The 21909-nt window shown below is 33.6% G+C and overlaps 1 protein-coding gene across 1 annotated transcript; it reads left to right on the top strand.

Moving 5' to 3' along the window:
• The first annotated feature begins 1761 nt into the window (after window positions 1-1761).
• Window positions 1762-20605, top strand: Raf (serine/threonine kinase raf oncogene). Its single transcript, XM_090180795.1, has 15 exons — window positions 1762-2058; window positions 6093-6194; window positions 6648-6918; window positions 7995-8092; window positions 9326-9429; window positions 17001-17270; window positions 17451-17700; window positions 17759-17962; window positions 18039-18150; window positions 18211-18472; window positions 18745-18791; window positions 18855-18976; window positions 19403-19534; window positions 20068-20202; window positions 20291-20605. Exons 1-15 carry the CDS (start codon window positions 1933-1935, stop codon window positions 20474-20476), a joined length of 2421 nt encoding a protein of 806 aa, XP_090036921.1. The 5' UTR covers window positions 1762-1932; the 3' UTR covers window positions 20477-20605.
• The last annotated feature ends 1304 nt before the right edge of the window (window positions 20606-21909 follow it).

Raw genomic sequence — 21909 nt, 5'->3', positions numbered from 1 at the left:
CATTTTGATTTTTAATTTGTATTTTTATGAAATTCAATTTATATTTCTGATGAGCTTTCTAAGGATATTGAGGTTTCCTAGGGAACATTTTTGAATTTGTTTTTCAATGAAATATTTGATTATTGATAATTGTTTATTGAGGTATATTTCCTTATTTTTTAAATTAAATTTTTATTTCTTGATTGGAGTACTATTTTATTGTGTTGTCAGTCACTTACCAGGACCAGTTTCGGGACCATGTAGCGAGAGTCTATAAAAGTTATATTGAACGCCTTTCTTCCAGGGGCTTCCCCTTTGTGTAAAGTGTTATTTTTCAATAAAATTAATTATTATTTTACCAAAGTAAGCCTTATTTACTTCATTGAAAACGCAATTTTATTTATAAAATTTTTATAAAATAAAAACAATACGGAGGATTTCACCTATGTTTTATATACAGTAAACGAAATGTATTTATCAATCTCGCATTTGCGGAAGCATTCTTACTCTATAGGTGATAAGCTAGTTTTAAATATTCCTCGAAATGAATTTAGATGAGGGAAAAGTTGCTCTTTGTTCGGTCCAGGGAACTAAAAAAAGGATTATCTCTCTAGGGGTCCCTCTTCGCTCGGGTCCGCGCGACCGTCGAAAACTTTCAAGCCCAATTTTCGTTTCTACCCTCCAGCAGTTCATCCCCCTTTGGATGGAACACTTCTCGATATCTCGGTTCCTGTATCTTCAAGACATGCTGTCCCCTTTTCAAAACCGGCCGATCTGCCCCCCCCCTGCCTAACCTTGAAAGTAATTTTGAAAACTCCCGCAAAAATACGAGGTCGCCACTATGCAGAACGTAAATATGGAATCACTTTTTAGAAAACAAGTGAGGTCAATACCGATTTTTTTTCGGTGATACCACCCAGCTAACTCTGGTTATTTATGCAATAAATCGCTTTAAAATGAAGCTATTGTGAAGGTTATGTGAGTGAAAATGATGGGAAAGTCGGAATAATAGGTCACTTCAATTTAAGTTCATGTTGACTGCCATAATGATTAAATAAACCAGACCAGAAATACATGAACCGAAATTATCAGCGAGCATATTTTTGTCGGACGGCAATTTCCCCGTGCGAAAGGGGAGGGTTAACCTAATTTGCAACATTATCAACACAAATGTCGCTTTCATAGATATAAGAAATGTATATAAAGGTCTAGATAAATTTCGGGGCGTCTAAGCCTAACATAAAATACGGAATTGACACCAAGCAGACACTGATGAAGGCACGTGACCAAGAGCGCGAGCTCTCTTAGCATTTTAGTACTAAGTGCTTGACCTTTCCGCAGGCTGTAGTCTTTATACACCATCTGTTGGTGACTTTTAGTTTAATTTTTCAGCAGGAGACAATGGTTCTCGCGACGATAGCACGAGCTTTCTTACCGATAGATAGGGTCTTATAAGGATAGCCTGCAGAAATTACGCGTTTCAATCCCTTTGAAATATTTTATCTACACCTTTATATACGTTTCCTATATCTATGGTCGCTTTAAAGTCTGGAATACAATGTTGAAGTTATAATTTTAAAAAGGAATCGGTAAACACTTAGCTTTAACCAGGAGTAAATATTTACTCTTGTTTTAAATTATATATTTTACCTGGTGATAATGGAAGAATTATCTTAAGGGGTATTCCTGGTATTTAATAAATCCCAGTTTCAACAAATTAAAATTATTTTTTTATTTTTCCGTTAAATAGTATTTCGAATAGTACCATCCAATAATATATCGTCATTCTAAAGGCTATATTCAAGAATATTGTACGCACTCACAAGCGCGTGCATATGAATATAGAAATGGGTCTAGAACGTAATGTTTGTTCATATGTCTGTGGTGTTTTGCAACTGAACACCGGGCATCCAGGTATTGGTGCTTTTAAATGAAGCTCTATGGAATTAGAAAATGGCGGACCATAAATGTAATGGTGTGGTGCTTAATAATCATTCAGATTCAGATTCACCCACTCCACCATCTCCAAATCCGTTCAGAGACTTTTCGCACGATGAGCATTTAACTCTTGATGATGAGGTATGATGCATTATTTTAACAGTTTATTAAAAATTTCATATTACACAAAACAGCCTATGGTTTTTGATAGTTTAAGCCTCGGCTAAAATGACAGTCTTGGATTATAATTTTTAAGAATTAACATTTACAAATATAATTTTATTAAAACTTTACTATAAATTCAAAGCTATATAATTTTAATGATTTTACCATTCGTTTAAAATTAATTGATAGATTTGCAATTATTTATATCCGATGTGATGTTTAGTGTGAACATGGATTGATTAATGCTGAAAGATGTTCTAGGGTATAACATGTTTATTTTTGGTTCATGCTTTTTTTCTTAGACTCCATTTCAATGGGGTACTCTTGAGTTTTAAAAAGATTGACTCAATACTGATTTTAGTGATTAAAGATAATTAATTAAAAACTTTAGAAGAGCCCTTGTTTAAAGGCCAAGTGATAAAGAGGGGAAGCCTGTATGAATTTAATAATTGGACCTGTGCAACCTAGAGAGCCTGGGTTTAAACAAACTTAAGTAGCTTACACTTGAGATCTCTCCTTTAAAAACATGACTTTCTTGGGCCTAGGCCCACTTTCATCTTCTGGAGTTGTTTATTTATAAAATCGTTCCATGACAATCATATAAAATAATGCACATTTTTGAACTTTGTAATAATGATATGATGAGGAAATGTAAGAACCAGAATAAGCTGTATAACTTTACAGTTTCACTTGACAGCTTCCTTTATTGTATTAAAAAATTACTTATTTCTACTTCTAAGTTTACGCTACTTTGTTGATACTTTGGGAAAGTTAGCTGTGCTGGATGCAATATATTTTTAGTCTATGATTACATCATCAAATTATGTAATTCGTAAGTTGGTACTGTTAGATTTTAGGCAGCGCAGTGGTGATTGAATGCATATGATTTCATAATTAAAACAAACTATTCAATATACTTCAAATAGCTACATTTTATTGTAATTATAACAAATGTTTAGCCACAAACTAGTGCTAGATCTATCCTACCATGGTATTGGTTTTAGACCTATTGACCTTAATCTCACCTTTCTAATTTTATCTACGCTTACCCTACTGAGTTTTTTGATACAATTTCTGTGACTAAGGCCTTAAATACTTTCTGGTCAAAATAGTTTGTCTTATGGTTTTTTGAACATTTAAAAAAACGAAAAATAGAATCTTGCATTTTAAAATATGTTTCACCTGCCTTTAACTATCTGTTGTTACACCACTATCAACATCTTTGATGCATGCCTAGCAAGAGTGTAGCTCAAAATTGGCCATAAACTGCCTTGGGCAGGTGAAAAGTACTTGCTTAGCATCTGCTACCCCCTTTTGAGTTTTCTTAACCTGGCCCTTAAAGTGTGTAAATATAAGTCTACAGTTTTTGATGCACAATTAAAAAAATATTTATGAACTTTATTATCAGAACTTTTTTTTATTTCTGTTGAACATTCTAAAATTAATTTATATTTAAAGTTCCCTAATTCAATTACTTAAAAATCATATAAAATGCAATATTTCTATTTTTTTGCACGGTATGCTATTAATAAAATTAAAAAAGACTTCAATGAATTCATACACTTAGCGAAACTAGTCATCTAGTCTTTAAATTAAAATATTTCATTGTTTATTACATGGCTTATAATTTTATCTGATGAAAAAACTGATTTTTCAATGGTTGAAGTTTTATTACAAATAAATTTACACCAGTTGTTAGATTTGAAACCACTATATTCATGTTATTTTGACGTAAATTTTCTTATCGAAATATAATTGCCAATAATTTCACAAATTATGTAATGTAAAAAATCTTTTTTTCATACTTCTTCCCTATTGAATATATAACAAATATCATAGATGTATCCTCTCCATTATAATATAATCATTAACCTTAATGAAGATGATTAATTTACCTTGGAATTATGAAATTGTGGGGTTTTTTACCAACTATAAATTTGCTTAACAGCATAAGTTTATAATATACTAGCTCCCTATAGGTTAGAATTGTACATAGGCTGTGTTAACAGCTATTTCTCCCAAGACGTTGAAGCCTCAGTGTGTCGCCATCTGATGGGGAAAAATCTAAATATGAACTAGCCTGTGAAATATGGTTCCATTTCAACGATGGAATCGAAACTTGTTAAGATTAATGCGAGGAGTTAAGCAGCCCCATTAAGTTGGCCCCTCCCTCTCTACAATTTTAAAAACTTTCATTTGCGATCGAATGCGACCATATGCGACACTAAAAAAAAAGATGCGACATAATTGTTAAGTTGGAATAATTAAAACAAAAGGGGGGGCTAACTTAATGACAGCCCCCCCCCACTTTCAACACAACCAATAGAATGCGACCTCAATGCCATTAAGTTAGGTCCCCAACACTAATATCAATTATTTCAAAAAATTAAATTGTCGCATTCAAAATGAATCATGTCGCATTGCTTCGCATTGATGTCGCATTCGAATAAGGGTGTTTGAAAACCTCAACTGATATAGGGGCCTCGCGTTAAGTTAGCCCCCACCCCCCTTACGATAGCGATTATCTCGTTAAATAAGATGTCGCATTCGAAAGTAAGAGTGTCGCATAACGTCGCATTGAGGTCGCAATCGAATAAAGGTGTTTGGAGGCCTCAACTGTTATAGGGGGGGGCTCGTGTTAAGTTACCCCCACTTACGATAGCGATTATCTCGATAAATAAGATGTCGCATTCAAAAGTAAGAGTATCGCATAACGTCGCATTGAGGTCGCAATCGAATAAAGGTGTTTGGAGGCCTCAACTGTTATAGGGGGGGCTCGCGATAAGTTAGCCCCCCCAATTATGATAGCGATTATCTCGTTAACTAAGATGTCGCATTTGAAAGTAAGGGTGTCGCATAACGTCTCATTGAGGTCGCATTCTATTGGTTGTGTTTTCGGGTTGATAGTTGAAAGTGGGGGGGGGGGGGGGGCTGTCATTAAGTTAGCCCCCCCTTTTGTTCTAATTATTCCAACTTAACAATTATGTCGCATCTTTTTTTTTAGTTTCGCATATGGTCGCATCGAGGTCGCATTCGATCGCAAATGAAAGTTTTTAAAATTGTAGAGAGGGGGGGCCAACTTAATGGAGCCGAGTTAAGCTTTAAACTATAAATATTTTACGACAATACCTGTTCATATTGAAATAAAATATTATTCCAAAATGATGACACATTGGTTTAAATTTCCCTCTAATGATGGATTTCACCAGTCAACAAATTTTAAACACGTTGTTAGGGCTAGCTCCGCTCTACACGCCAACTTGATGCTTCTGTTCATCTTGTATTCATGGAGATAGCTGTTTCTGCTACCATGGAAGTTGAAGAATCTTAAAAGATAGGGGGAAAAGTCGCCAATTCTGATTTTTTACTGGAGAAATTGCTCTTAACATTAGATTCATGGCAGATTCTATCTAGGGAGCTACTATATTATAAACTTAAAGTAACAGTATATTCATAGCATTGGTTTTTGTTGATTGGATGTATGGTCGCTGAAAATTTATCACATACAGTTTTTAAAGTTATTTAAAATTTCGTGGTATAATAAATCTCTACATAATAAGGTATCAAAATAAATTATTTTAAACAAGTCAAGAGGTTATACTAAAAATTCAATGAGTATTTAAAGGTGTGGGGAATGCTACCATAAGAGTACTGATTTTACATTGGTGCGGCTCAGTTGTTTGTGATTTTTAACATAGCGGGTATTAGATCTTGAATACTTTTTTCCGAAGTGAAATAATTTAAAATTCTGGTAACGCTTATACAAATTCCACAAAACACATTTTCAGGTATTATTCAAGTAACATTTCATTTTTTCGTAAAGTGCCATAACTCTTTTCACTTAGTATTTTTTAGAATTTCAAACGTTAATTTGAAACTATATTTTAAGCATCTAAATGCTTTATCCAAAAGAGTCGGCCTTATAATGTATGTCCCCACTTATTAATTTAAGTCCGCTGGATTTGAAGTATCAGATGGTCAATAACAATAACTTCTTATTTGGTTTTTAGCTCGAAAATATCCGCAAAATGATTAGACTGACCAAAGGAAATTTGGAAGCGCTTAATTCTAAATTTGCTGATTACCAACATCCCCCTTCAATGTATTTAACGGTAAGTTGAAATTAACTATTTGAACATGAGCATATTGGTGGTATCAGGAAACTTTCTACATATACACTTGTGAAAGCAGCTCAAGAAATGGGTGGGGCTTAGATTACATCGAATTTACGATGCAATGTGTTTTTCAAATTTGTTGGCTGGTTATAGAAAGAGCTATTAACCTCCTCAAAGCCGATAAGTTTAGAGCAGTACGATATATCTATGCTTAAATATCTAGGACACTTTTCCAAACTTGAAACTTATACATATTAATTTTTACACTGAGCAGTTAGTGTGTTACAGAAAATTATTTGCAAAATTGATGAACGAATGCCACTTACTTTGGTTTAATTGTATCTAAGTTTTTCTGCGTAAATCTGGAGATGGAATGTTATTTTTTTCAGTTAACTGGCAAAGCAAATTATTCTATTATCTTGCGTAACCATTTAAAAAATTTGTTTTTAGGAATATGAAGACCTTACGAATCGTCTTAATGAATTCCAAAATAGAGAATCCAAAATCCTTGAAAAACTCTCTAATCACGAACGTGATTCTGATTTTGAAGGCAGTGAAAGTTTCGGTGAGGAATCTTACCTGGTCCTTCAACGTCAAGCGTGTCGAGTTCCTCCTACACCACCCCCCTTCGGAAGTAACTCATCCTATCAACAGGGTTTATATGCAACCCAACATCTAACACCTAGTGATGGTTCTGGAACATTTTATTCAAGTGGTTATGGTAAATACAAATATCAGTTATCCTTTATTAAAATCTACACAAGTTACTCATTATTGAGTAGATCTCATAGGTGTAATTAGTAGTTTTAGAAAATGAAATTATTTTTAACTCTATTTTTTATATTCTTAATAAATAACGTAAGTTTCTTGTGTCCAGTGGCACTAAGGTTAGGCTGAGGTAAGTCTACGGCCTAGAAAAGTTTACTATCAACTAATAAGAAACGTATTATGATAAATTGAATATAAAAGCCTATTCACTCAAGTTCGCATATTCATTCTCTTAATCCACAAAAAGTTGTCGAATTAACATGTTAACTTGAGTAGAAAATTAGGAAAAATTGAACTACAGCGGCCTCATGTAATTTTGCTTTTTTTTTGGGTGGAGAATGTAGCACTTGACTCGTAGATTACGAAAAAAAAAATTTGGGCCGCAAATGATTATTTTTTTAATTAACTTAATTTTTAAAAAGTAGTTATTTTAGGGAATTACCGTTTTTTGGTATTTTGTTTTGGCGGAGAATGTAGCACTTGACGCGTGGATTACGAAACTATTTTTTTTTGGGCCGCAAATGATTATTTTTTTAATTAACTTAATTTTAAAAAAGTAGTAATTTTAGGGGATTACTGTTTTATTTGGGGGGATAATGTAGCACTTGACGCGTAGATTACGAAGTGATTTGAAAAGGACTTGTAATTCTTAAAAAATACATTACATTATTATAGGTATTATAAATTAATATTATTATTAGTTTTGTGTAATTGAAAGAATGGGTATGATAATTATTTAAGTTAAATATTTGTAGCTAAACCTCAGCCAAAAACTGACCATTCTTTAAAACTTGTGTAGCAAACACACTGAGTAAATTTTTACTTCATTCACACGTAGCAACTTGCTGGCTCTTGTGAATAGGCTTTCGGTTTTAAGATCGTTGTATTATCAATTGAAGTAAGTTCGTGTCTGACCAGTTGCCTCTTTGCAAAATTTCCTCTATTATGACCTTATTCTTTTTACGCTTACTATTCTTAAACATTTTTAAACTTATATTTGTTGCATTTAAATTTTTATTTCTGTTCAAGGTACTTCACCTTCCAATGACAGCAGCCCACGCACAGTACCAAGGTCGCCTTTGAAATCAGTTGTTAGAGCTTTCCTACCAAACAAACAGAGAACAACAGTAAGATTTCTGTATACTTTGCTTTGTTTAAGTTATATATTTTATATTATAGAATGTTAATTTGAGTTAAACCATTACTGAAATCTGCTGATTCCGAGAAAAGCCAGAGTTTCTACACAGTACTGATATGAGCCCCAAATGGGCGAAACTGGTCTACCGTTGGAATCTCTGGATGAAATTTTGACTTTTGATCAGTTTGAATTTGATGCGCTTTAAGATGGGGTAACTGTTGAACACATTATTATAGAGACCCATGCAACCCCCCCAGGGTTTAAAAATAACCCGGGTTTTTTTTAAAAACACCCAGCCCATTGGGCTTTTTTGGGTTTTTTTGGGTTTTATTGGTTTTTTACCTAAAATGATACCCTAAATCGATGATTTACTTCATTTTTATTTTTTATTTTCAATTTAGCACTACTTATTTATCGCTCTTATTCTTATCTTTCGTAGACGTAAAGTATCGTCTGCTCCATGTTCTGCTAAATATTTATTGAAAGTTGCAGAAGTTTAAAACTTACTGTTTAGTTAACACTGTTAACTTGCTACTGTTAGATTAGTGTTTACCAAAACACTGGTAATGTATTTTGTGTAAATACGTTTTATAAAAAAGCAATATTTTTGTATTATTATAGAATTTAAAGAATTAAAGTTTAATTTTTTAAATTCTTTAATATAGTTTAATATAGTTTAATTATTAAACAATAAATTTAAACTTTTTTCGTCGTTTTTGAAACTATTTAAGGTGGGTTTTTTTAAGTGGGTTTTATTGTGGGTTTTTTAAGGTGGGTCCAACCCAAAATAATCCGTGGGTTTTTTTGGGTGGGTTTTATAAATTCGAACCCTGAACCCCCCTGATAAGAAGGTACATGACAAGACTTATGATTTTGAAAGATGACTCCCTGATTGGGTCCTAATAATGGGTTTTCCTTAAGTTCAGCTTAATTTTTCCACTCCAAAAAAACTGTTATATTACACCCAAATTCTTTATAATACAAATATTTGCGCTTTACAACACCCTATTTTTTGTGGGTTTTACTCTTGAAAGTTGAAACATTGCTAAAGCAACAGGTTCCAGATATGAGAGAGCCTAGTGGACAGAATTTATCTATAATACCATAAATAAATTTAAGAAATTTCCCATGTAGACAGCAATTTAAATTTATGAAATTATATTATTCATTCCGCAACTTTTTAATTAACTCTAGAACTAAAATATTTTACGTTTACTTTTAGGTACAAGTACGTCCTGGTCAAACTGTTAGAGAAGCTCTATCCAAAGCAATGAAGAGAAGGAAGTTAACACCCGACATGTGCCTGGTTTACAGGTTTAATCCCAAGTAAATAAATATTTTGTATTCCTAATTTATTTAGTAAAAACTAATGTATCTGCTAATGTTGTCCACTCTATTAACAAAAACTAATTATTAGAGCCTTTTCATTTTTGTCAAAGGACATTGCACTTCTTCTATGGGATTTGGCTTTCGACTGATTTTTTTCAAATTGAAACATGTTGTTGGGCTTGATCATACGATCAAAATTGTCCATTGCCATTTTCCCTAGCTCCTATATTTTGGCCAGTATCAGAGGTCAAAAGTGGACGAAACTTAGTATAGTCTATTTGTTAAAAGAAGTCACGGCCCATCGGTTAACAGTCTTGGTTATTGTTGAAGTTGGGTTCAATAATCATAACATAATTATGAAAATATAATAAACAGTTTATTGAGTTAAATTAAGCATAATAAATTAGTACAGATAGACTAGCTTAGTTAGGAGAGAGTGCATAAAGAGAGAGCTACTTTCAGTCTGAACTTCAGCGGCCTCATTGAATTTTATATTAATTTTGGTTGCGCCTGATAGACCTTGTCACGTAGATGCCGAGGGAATTTTTTATTTTGGCCGCAAATGATTATTTAATTTAATGTAATTTTATTTCCGTCGTGTGTTCGCCGACACCACAGTTTCAGTGTCCTAATAATTTCCACGTGATATAATTTCCCGTACTTAATAAAATCAATTAGTTTTTGTTCATTTTCTAGGTGTTTTGTGTTTTTGGGCCACAAAGTGATATTCCCGTACTTTATAAAATCACTTACAGTTTTTGTTCATTTTCTAGGTGTTTTGTATTTTTGGGCCACAAACGCTTTTTTTCTGGTTGATATTAAAAGTATATACTTGATGCGTAAGGCTTGGTACTGTCCTCTAGGTCGCGTTATAGATGGCCCATCGCTTTTTTTTAGTATAGGTTTGGGAGGCGCCGCGCGCCCCCAGCGCTTGAGCGAAGTGAGTGCGCCAATTTGGGAATCTCAAAAAGCGTCAGGCGCCAATACGGGGAATTTAGTACCGTATTTTACGTGTTTTGGAAGCAAACCTGTTCTCATTTTTGTTACTATTTAAATTGATACAATTTCACTAATTACGATGCCACTAGGTACGATTACAGAAGACCCACCGTCAATGCTCGGAATGGGGCTGGGGCGCGTCAAAAAAGTGGTGTCGACGGATACACGACTGAACTATTTTTTAGAAAAACGTTACTAATCCCCTAAAATGACTACTTTTTTAAAATTAAGTTAATTAAAAAAATTATCATTTGCGGCCCAAAAAAATTGTTTCGTAATCTACGCGTCAAGTGCTACATTCTCCACCAAAAAAAAAGCAAAATTACATGAGGCCGCTGTAGTTCAATTTTGCCAAAAGTAAAACTTGGAGCTGAAGTCATAGGCTAAGAAAGTGTTGCCAACTGATGGTGCAGAGCCATAAACACCATAAACTTTGTCATAGAGGGGGAGTGTCAAGATTGAGCTATGACATAAATCACTAATGAACAATAGAATTAAGTCCTTGGGTTTAAAATTGTTAGAAAACTTCGAAATAGACTTTTAGTGAAAATATCTGCAGCATTGTCAACAGATCTTACATAATTAATATCACATTTTTTCATCAAATATTTTTTCACAGATAAAATGATATCGTAAATCTATAACTTGATACTCCAAACTAGTGTACATGATATTAATAAAAATCACTCAAAAACAACGTTTTTTCGTACACTATAAAACTCTTTAATTTGCCTTAAAATTAAAGAGTTTTATAGTGTACGAAAAAACGTTGTTTTTGAGTGATTTTTATTAATATATCGTAAATCAATATGTCAAAAATTGAGCTATGACATGAAGTTTATGGTGTTAATGGCTCTGCACCATCAGTTGGCAACACTGTTTCTTAGCCTATGACTGTGTGACTAAAATTGAAAAATAAGTGTGATATTTTGTGGTGTGACAGTTTCTTTCGTATCAGTGAGTGTTGAATTCAATGAAACGGTTAATCATATATATTCTGAATTAAGTATTTCTTTTATGGTATGTTTTATTTTATTATTGCTCATAAAATATTGAATAAATAATTCCACGTACAAAAATTCATTGAATAATAATTTGCGAGAAGATTAATAATGAATAATGAAGTAGATATGTAAGATCTATCTATATTGAATTGGCAAGACAGTTTGTTATTTATAAATCTCTATTTAATTATAGTTAAATCTAATATACAAAAATAGGTATGGTCTCTACTGACCTTAAAAACACAAAAAGAGAAAGTGAAAGTAAAAACAAAAAAAGTATAAGCAGACGACAGATAAATATAGTTTCAGTTTAGAACAGGGCTAGACATAAGTACTTTTCCTATGCAAAGTAATAACTATTTCTAACAAACTCCCCCTTACTTTGACATAGGTAAAATTAATATACAAATATACATATATATCAACTTATTCCCCCTTTTTTTTTTTTATTTTGTTAACTTTAACATCATACAAAATTCACTATGTTTTCTCTTAGGAAGAATTTTAGTAAAAATATCTGCCATATTTTCATTGGTATTTACATAACTAAGTTTGAATAAGTTGTTGTCAATACACTCTCGTACATAGTGATATTTCATCTGAATATGCCGCGATCTATTATTTTCTATCTTATTTTCAGAAAATTGTATTGCCGCTTGGTTATCACAATAAACAATCGGCTGTCCAAAAGTTTCTTCTAATTTGGCTAATTCTAACAGTTCTTTAACAATACTAGTTAACCATGCAATCTCTTTTGATGATTCTGCTAAGGCAATGTACTCAGATTCCATTGATGATAGGGCAATGTTCTGCTGTTTCACACTTCTCCAGCTTATTGGACTGTCACAGATATTAATCACAAAACCGCTAGTAGATTTTCTATCGTCTAAATCCGATCCCCATGATGCATCGGTAAACACACTGAGATCAACTTTGCTGAATCCATGATAATGAAGACCGTAATGGCTGGTCTGACACACGTACTCCAACACTTGTAATAAGTAATTCCAATGTTTCTGACCAGGATTTGACGAATAACGTGCTAAACTTGCTACTACAAATGCTATATCTGGTCTAGTACGCTGCGATAAATACAATAAACTACCAATGAGTTGTCTGTATGGGTAATTATTATTCGGTTCTGGTGTACAGTCTCTATTTGACAATGATATCCCAACGGGTAATGGTGTCTCCCTTTTCTTCTCAGTTTTGATCTTGAATGTTTCCTGTAATTTCTTCACGTAGCTATTTTGATGAATATATACTTGTCCTTTTGAGGGAAATTCAAATTCAATCCCCAAAAAGTAACTTAATTCTCCTAAATCAGTCATTTCGAATGTTGCTTGTAGTTGTGTCTTTAATTTCTTCATAACGTGTGTATTTGATGCAAGTACAATTATGTCATCAACATACACTATCAATAGTCCAGTCAATCCAAATCTGTAGATACAGTTGCATCCAAAAAGTCTTTTATATCCAAGCTGAAGTAACTGATTATCTAATTCAGAATACCACTGCTTTCCACTCTGCTTTAATCCGTAAAGAGCCTTCTTTAGCTTCCACACATAATCTTCTTTTCCCTTTTGAATATATCCAGCTGGCTGTCTTAAATAAAGTTCTTCTTCTAATGATCCATATAAATATGCACACTTCACGTCCATGTGGGAGTGTAGCCATCCGAGACATGCAATAAATATCATTATACATGCTCTGATCAGGGTAAAATTTACGACTGGAGAATAAGTCTGATTAAAGTCTCTTTCAGGAACTTGAGAAAAACCTTGGGCAACTAGTCTGGCTTTGTATCTATTGATTTCTCCGTTAGAATTCTTCTTAAGATCGTACACCCATTTTGCTCCAATTATCTTCTTATTAATTGGTTTTGGAACAATCTCAAACACTTCTCTATCTTGAATGATATTAATCTCTGTTGTCATGGCTTCTTGCCATTTTTCACTATTTGGACTTCCAATTGCTTCGTCGTATGTTGAAGGTATTACTACACATCGGGCTTCAACATTTCCAGTAGATTTGAAAGTAAATTCTTTGGGGTTGTATTGTTCTCCTCTATCTGCTAAGTATCGCTTCATTTCAGGTTCTGATCTGATTTTCTGATTTGTAATGTTATCATAGTGATAAACGTCAATTCGATCACCCTTTTTTCTGAGTATTTCTTCTCGTCTCCAACGGGGTATTATGGGTTGTGGAGGTGGTGGCTCTGGTTGTGCTCCTACTTCATCTCCTTCATCAGTATTCTCATCGTCCGATGAGTTGTCCGACTCTTGCGATTTATCATCATCTGACGATTCGTCTTCATTATCTTCTGACCATATTTGCTTCACTGGCTCATATGTTTCTTCTCTGGTTTCTTTAAGTATTTTAATACCTAACTTGCTCTCGTCGAAAGAAACATGTTTGGTTTCTAGAACTTTTCCTTCTGCTGGAAACCATATGCGATATCCTTTAGTATTCATAGCATAGCCTACCATGATACCAATCTTCGCTCTCTTCTCAAATTTATTACGGTGAGGTTGTGGTACAAATGCGTAAGCTACGCATCCATATCGCTTAAGATGTCGTAATGAAGGTGACGTGTTTCTCCATCTCCCTTCTGGTGTGATATTTGGTAGTTTCGAATGAGGTAATCTGTTTGATAAATACACTACTGTATATAATACTTCTCCCCACATATAATGCGGTAGTCTTGCATCTTCAAGCATTGCTCTAATTCCTTCTAATACTGTTCGATTATATCGCTCTGCAATGCCGTTCATTTGAGGACTATATGTGTTCGTCCTTTGACACACAACTCCGTCCTTTTTACAACCTTCCTTGAAATAATTTGCACAGTATTCTAAGCCATTATCTGTGCGTATTTTCTTGAGTTTCAAACCAGTTTGTCTTTCTGACATAGCCTTATATTCTTTATATTTATCATATGCTTCGCTTTTATTCTTCATAATATAAACTATTGCCTTTCTAGTATAATCGTCTATGAAACTGATAAAATATCGTGACCCACCTTGAGATATAACAGGTGAAGGTCCCCAAACGTCACTGTGGACAAGTTCTAATGGTTGTTTTGTAGATATATCAGGTATAGATTTTGAGGCGGCCTTTGTTGCTTTTGCTACTTTACATGGTATGCAGTGGTCAATTTCTCCTTTAAATTCTGGTAATCCGTGAGCCATATCTTTTCTCTGCAATTCCTTCATCCGTTTGATTGAAGGATGTCCTAATCTTTGGTGCCATCTTGCTGTATCAATTGTTAGACTCGTGTTACATCCACCCTTCACTGAGAGTTCCTTCCTGGGTTCTTCTCTACTTGGAATGTATGCATCAACAACATAAAGATTGTTTCCGGTTAAGGTGGAAGATAAAACCAACGTCTTGTTCACACCGTATACTTTAATCGAGCCATTAACTATTATAATCTTACATCCTTTATTATCAAATCTTCTGGCTGATAATAAATTTCTATTATACTGCGGAACATAGAATACATCTGTCAAATGAATGAGATTATCTCCATAAGGTGTTTTTACCACCATATTTACGACCCCAGTTCCAAAAGCTTTTGCTTCACCTTGAGCAATATCAATGGGTACTTCTATTTCCTGATATTCAACGAACCAGTCTCTTCTATGACAAAAATGGTGTGTAGCACCACAATCAAAAATCCAAGAATCTTTATCCGATGTTGAAATCATTGTAGTAGCTAAATATGCATTTCCATATGAATTTCCATTATCCCAATCGCTGCTACTGCTTGCATAACTGTTTCTAGTTTGATTAGCTGACCTTTGATTGCTCGGATAATTTGATCTATTTCCTTTCTGATTTACAGTGCGGCCTCCAGTTTGAATATTTGCATGACAATTTCTTGCTATATGACCAGTTTTTCCACATCTATAGCATTCAAAACTTTGACTAGTATTCTGATTCCCTTGATAGCCTTTGAAATTTCCACGCTTTTGTTGTGCACCTCTATTTTTCTGTTGATTATTCTGATTGGGTTGAATGGACATAAGTCCAGTCTTCATATCTGTTCTTTCTTCCTCTTGGTGTACTAGTTTCTGTCTTTCATATTCGGCTATAAGGAGGTTTTTGACTTTATCTGGAGTAAACTCTTCATCATTGAGTTGATAAGCTCTTTGAATCGTGTTCTCATATTGGGCGGGTAATTTACAAATCATCTGGTATGCTATTTCGTCTGGAGCTAAAATACGTCCTGCTAATTCCAATTGTTCCGCTGCAGCACTGATTCTCCCAAGATATCCTGACATGCTTTCAGGTACATTATATTTCAGACTCAGAAAATTCAATCGTAATGAAGCTATTCGTGCTCGTGACTTTGGTTCATAAAGGTCTTTAAGTGCGTTCCATACTTCTACGGCTGTTTCATATTGTGATACTAAATTCTTATGCTGGTCATCTACTGCCAGAGCTAATTTTGATAGAGCTTTTTGTTTTCTGGTTTCATATCTCTCTTTTACTTTAGAATCTGCTTCTTCATTTGGTTCTTCATCTGTTTCATCTATGATCCCCCATAGCCCAAAATCTAGCAGAGCCATTTTCATATTAAACTTCCAGTTTACATAATTCTCATCATTTAATTTATTAAATGAAAATGATGTTCCAAGGGATGTCAAGGAATTATTCTGTTTTTCCATTTTTAACTTTAATCTGTTTTGTTCATTTCCATTCTGCACTTTCACTAAGCTAAGCCTAACTCAAACACTGCCAATTCACAAATAAATCTTTTCTATTTTATTTATTCCATATTAACCACGCTTTCTGCTACCAATTGTAAGATCTATCTATATTGAATTGGCAAGACAGTTTGTTATTTATAAATCTCTATTTAATTATAGTTAAATCTAATATACAAAAATAGGTATGGTCTCTACTGACCTTAAAAACACAAAAAGAGAAAGTGAAAGTAAAAACAAAAAAAGTATAAGCAGACGACAGATAAATATAGTTTCAGTTTAGAACAGGGCTAGACATAAGTACTTTTCCTATGCAAAGTAATAACTATTTCTAACAAGATATGTAAACATCTAGCGACGCGCAAGCATAGAGAGCTAACCACTGATATTGGACAAACTATAGGAGCTAGGGAAAAATGGCAATTTTGCTCCTTTGATCAAGTTAACAACATGTTTCAATTTGAAAAAATCTCTCAAAAGCCAAATCCCATAGAAGAAGTGCTATGTCCTTTGGCAGAAATTTTAATAATGATGATAGGCAATTTTATTTACCTTGTTTGTTAATAATCTGGACTTCAGGTTTTGAAATGTAGTTTTACATCCGAGAAACTAATTAATGTAGTTCCGCCCTTGTGAGTAAGAGGGAAATGTATGGGAACTTAGGACTCAACTAATTTAAAGACTTACAAAGGTAGCTAGGCTAGAAAAATTTGTAATTCCACTTGCTATCAATCCAGAGATCAATGAGCTAATTCCAAATTGGTCATTTGTAATTTACTTGTATAGCTATCTGAAAGTGTAGCTAAATTTAAGTGTGAAGCTAATAATTTACATTGTGATATTTTCTTTTAAGATCTTTAGTTAATTGGGAAATGGATATTGGATGCCTGGAAGGACAAGAAATTCTGGTTGAAATGAGGGATAGGTTTCAAATCACCACGAGTATATCTCACAACTTCGTTAGGAAAACATTCTTTACCTTAGCCTTTTGCGAGTGTTGTCGTCGTCTTCTATTTCATGGCTTCCGTTGTCAAACTTGTGGTTATCGGTTTCATCAGAGATGTGCTGCAGGAGTGCCAACACTCTGTCAACCTCTTAGGGTGGAGCAACACTACTATAGACAGTATGTATTAAAATATTTCATAGGGAGGGTACTTGGTTATCTTCCGTCACAATTTTTGATGTTATATTTTTTACTATAAAAACCTTGAATTAGGTATTAGGGAACTGATTTGATTTATCTTAGATATTCAAAATTTATTTCAAACTTAAGTTAAATAATTTTATTCTTATTTGTTTTTAGATTATTGGCTTCTATGGAGCCTGATGCAACATTAAATAGTTCCCTAACATCAAGTGGTGCTGTATCCACAACTAGTTCCTTTCCCTATCCACCTTATTGTTATCCACAGGCTGGAGGAACTTCCAGTCCTGTTTCTTCCCCTAAAGTTACAATTAGGCAACACCCTCCACCATTGGGTCAAAGAGAACGTTCCACATCTGCTCCGAATGTCTGTTTTAACCTAGTCAATGCTAATGAAATGTCATTTGAGGTAAATAGATATGCACATAAAAAAATGGTTATATTTTCATTTTCAATCACCTTCATAGGAGATGGCTGCAAAGGTCAAAGGACAAAACTCAGTAGGTCCATGTGGTGCTCTTTTACCTCCCTTAAGTCAAGGGCCCTCTCCTGGAAACTATAGTCCTACATCTAGCCCAACCCGAACACAAAGTGCCCAAGGGTCGCCAACAACCACACACAAAGCCTGGAGACCAAGGGCAAGATCAGCTGATGAAAGCACAAGAAAAATTGTATGTATTGTATTTACCTGGATAACACTTGAACGAATAAAGAAAATTAACTTTTCAACAACAATGTAAATGATAGAAAACTACCAAAGAAACCTTTGAAAACTGGGAAATTAATGCTGATGAAATTCAAGCTGGTCCTAGAATTGGCTCTGGTTCTTTTGGGACTGTATTCAAAGGACATTGGCATGGTAAATAAAATTAGTTTTTAATTTGAAAAGAATATCTCTTATTGTATTAACAATTTTCAGGTCCAATGGCGCTGAAAAGGTTGAATGTGACAAATCCCACTCCAGCTCAACTACAGGCTTTCAAAAATGAGGTTGCGGTACTACGTAAAACACGGCATGTGAACATTCTGCTTTTCATGGGCTACGTCACTAAACCTCAGCTTACAATAGTGACTCAGTGGTGTGAAGGTTCTACCCTCTACAAACATATTCACATGCTTGAAAATAAATTTGAAATGCTCAGACTCATAGACATTGCCAGACAAACAGCTCAGGGCATGGAGTAAGTGTTTTAATTGCTCGTTGGTTTCATTTAGTTTTGGTGGTGAGCAAGTGTAGCTAAGGCCCGTAAATGAAAAAAAGTTTATTCAAATTGTTAGTTGGTTTAATTTATTTTTGGTGGTGAGCGAGTGTATGCCCTGAAAATTTAAAAAATTGATTAATTCAATCCGCTTCTGTGCATTTTTATAGGTTCCAACTTAACTTAAGTTTCCAAATTCTGTTTGCCTTTAAATTAAATTTCCAATGTGTTCTTTATTCATGTTTATTTTATAGTTATCTACATGCGAAGAATATCATTCATAGAGATCTTAAATCAAAAAGTGGGTTGAAATTTGTTGTTCCATTAATGTGTTCATTGGTATAATTAAAAAGTTATTTTTTAGATATTTTTCTGCATGAAGACTTAACAACTGTAAAAATTGGTGACTTTGGTCTAGCAACTGTAAAAACGAGATGGAGTGGTTCTCAGCATTTCAATCAACCAACGGGTTCTGTTTTCTGGATGGTAAAGCAATTCATTCATTTACCTTAATTTTCCAAATTTTTGTAAAATTTTAATTAACCCATCCCTGTAACAAAATCAGTAACACTGCAATCTAGGAGCAACGAACACACCAGCCCCACACAGCTAGCCTTTAAACTTACTAACAGTTTTGTGTACAAATTAAGCCTTTATGATGAACGTCTTACAGAAAGGGGGAAGACTATTTCTGAATTTTCTGCTTTCGGATGTCAGCAGGCGCTAAAGCATCGAACCAATGAAACTGTACACAAGAAAATGCACAACTTTGACAGGTTGCATTCTCCTTGTGTGGGGTGCTCTGTTTGTTGCTCCTAGCTGCAATCTTACAGTTTATGCTTCTAGTTATTATGATATAACATTTAATTTTACCACAAACATCTTAAAATATTTTTTATTTTTACTTTAAAGGCTCCAGAGGTGATACGCATGAAAGATCCTAATCCATACTCTTTCCAGTCTGATGTTTATGCTTTTGGAGTGGTTCTCTATGAATTAGTAACGGGTCAGCTGCCATATACTCATATAAATAGTATAGACCAAGTAAGTGTGGGGGAAAAGGTCAAATTATTTAAAGATTTTGCAAAACCTAAAACTACCCTCTTGAAATACTATTTTAAAATAAACAATTCATACAAGAGAATGAAGGAATTCCAAACTGGTTCTTGAGACAACTAATACCAAAAAATTACTTGTCCATCCAATTAATAAAATGCTTTTTGAGTAGCGGATAAGATTCAGTTAAGAGCTACCGAGAAAGGTTTTCGGACAATGTGAAATAAAATTTACTGATTTAGGATTCAGTTAGATATAATTTGCATTTCTATTAATTTACTAGACTGAGAATTTATTCATGCATTTTCTAGCTTATTGTGGAGTAGTGTCAACATATATAACCACAGTTTGAGGCTATTATTATTATTTCACCCCGAATAGTTAGTATTCTAAACAGAAAAAAAATAGAGATAAAGCACCAAATGCCTTTTACTTATTATTAATGGCACAAGTTAAATATACTATTTTTGTCAAATGATATAATTATCTGTCACCCTAATGTTGTTTTAAAAAAATTTTAGATTCTATTTATGGTAGGCAATGAAAGGTTAAAACCTGAATTGTCAAATGCACGCTCTGATACACCTAAAGCTCTCCTGCGACTTGTTGAAGACTGTTTAAAATTTAAAAGAGAAGAAAGACCTCTTTTCAGACAGGTTATTTAATTTTCTTTTAATTGATTCATTTGAAACCACACTTTCTGCATGCATTTCTCTATATCGGTACCTCTCACTTTTATTTCAGATATTAGCATCTTTGGAAAGCTTGGCAAGGTCTTTGCCCAAAATCACAAGAAGTACATCTGAGCCAACTCTTAATAGAACTCATCTTCAATCAGAAGATTTTATGTACATATGCGCCTCTCCTAAAACTCCAATCAACAGCCAATTTGGAGCTTTTCCATTTTTCACAAGCTCAAATAACATTTAAATTTTTTTGTGCAAAAGAAATTGAAAATAGAAAACCTTAACCAATTAGCCCAGTGCAAAAGTATAAAGGTTTCTTTTCATTGGGTGATAACTGTGGAGTTTATGAAAATAAAGTTCCTGTAAGATTTTTTTGGGTTTTTTTAAAGTGTGCATAAAAGTTTAACTTTTTTTTATATATTTACTTATTTTTACATAATTATACCAAAGTTTTCAAATAGTGTTTTATTTTATTTATTGTTCAATATACTTTTTAATGCGCTGTCTTGTAATTGTAGACTAATTTTTTGTTTGCCTACACACAAAAAAATGACAATACTGAATTTCATACATGTGAACCTCTTTCTTACATCCTATCACATTTAACATAATCATTCTTAAGTGTGCCTCTGCCATAACATTGACATAAGAAAAATGCAATGAGACCTGGTTTCACACCAAAAGAAGACCCAAAAATGTAAAATTCTAATGATCTTCCGAATGGACAAAGCCCACGAGGAATTCTGCACAAATTTTCCCTTTCTTAAGATTATGACTCATTCTTCGTTACTGAGTTGGCGGTAACATAAGTTATAACGTAAACCGTGAACAAGGTTCCATTAAAGAAAATGCTTTTTTGGTATACTTATGAATGATTGTTATGTAAAACATGAGAGCTAGCCCAGAAACCAAAAGTTTGGTTAAAAATTAGAATATCTAGTGTAGTCTACCAAATTCCTGTACACTGTCTGTTTAGAGCTTTCTGATCATAGAGGTTGTAATTAACTTTTGCCTAAGGATAAAAATATCTAAAATTTGTTGATACTTCAGAAAATACTATACCAATTGCCTTAATACTATATTTACTTAAGTAATATGTAAATTAATCTAGAGGGGCATTAACTGAACTTGTCTTTTTTATAATGAAGCCATATGCACGGGTACTGTCCATTGCGTGTCATTATTGAATAGAAGCAGGAAAGCCCCTAGTGCTGTGTAGCACGTTCTTCGGTATAATCTAAGTGAAAATCCTCCTCAGATAATATAATCTAGTATTTCGGACAGTCACTCATGTGGCTTTTGACATTTTGTGGCACTTTAGTGGTTTGTCAAGGTAATCCCTAAAACTGTTGGGGTCTGCTATAAAGAGAATTCATTAAAGGTTATATTCCCTTTAATTAATTTATTAGAGGACCCAGCAAGACACTTACAACATAGATTGACATTAAATTATTCATAATCTTAAAGACAAACTATATTTAATCATCAGTGAAATAAACTACTTTTGATTTATCATCATAACAGAAATAAACAAATAAAACACTGAAGTTATGTATGCACTTGGAAACTCTTAAGAAAGACTCGAATAAGAATCCACTTGCCTCATTGGCTTTTTTTAACCATCTACGTACATAACCTTATGCATAACTTGATGAGTTTTGTTAAGATGATACATCA

This window comes from Leiobunum rupestre, chromosome 1 (genome assembly GCF_980474605.1).
Source record: "Leiobunum rupestre chromosome 1, qqLeiRupe1.1.hap1, whole genome shotgun sequence".
Lineage (NCBI taxonomy): Eukaryota > Metazoa > Arthropoda > Arachnida > Opiliones > Sclerosomatidae > Leiobunum > Leiobunum rupestre.
This window is presented reverse-complemented; position numbering and strand designations above follow the sequence as displayed.

What these genes read in the sequence shown, in the direction of transcription:
- Raf (XM_090180795.1), top strand. Translation starts at nt 1,933, where the DNA reads ATGGCGGACCATAAATGTAATGGTGTGGTGCTTAATAATCATTCAGAT. An exon ending in CCCCTTCAATGTATTTAACG is followed by an intron (nt 6,195 to 6,647) that starts GTAAGTTGAAAT and finishes ATTTGTTTTTAG; the next exon opens with GAATATGAAGACCTTACGAA. An exon ending in AAAGACCTCTTTTCAGACAG is followed by an intron (nt 20,203 to 20,290) that starts GTTATTTAATTT and finishes CTTTTATTTCAG; the next exon opens with ATATTAGCATCTTTGGAAAG.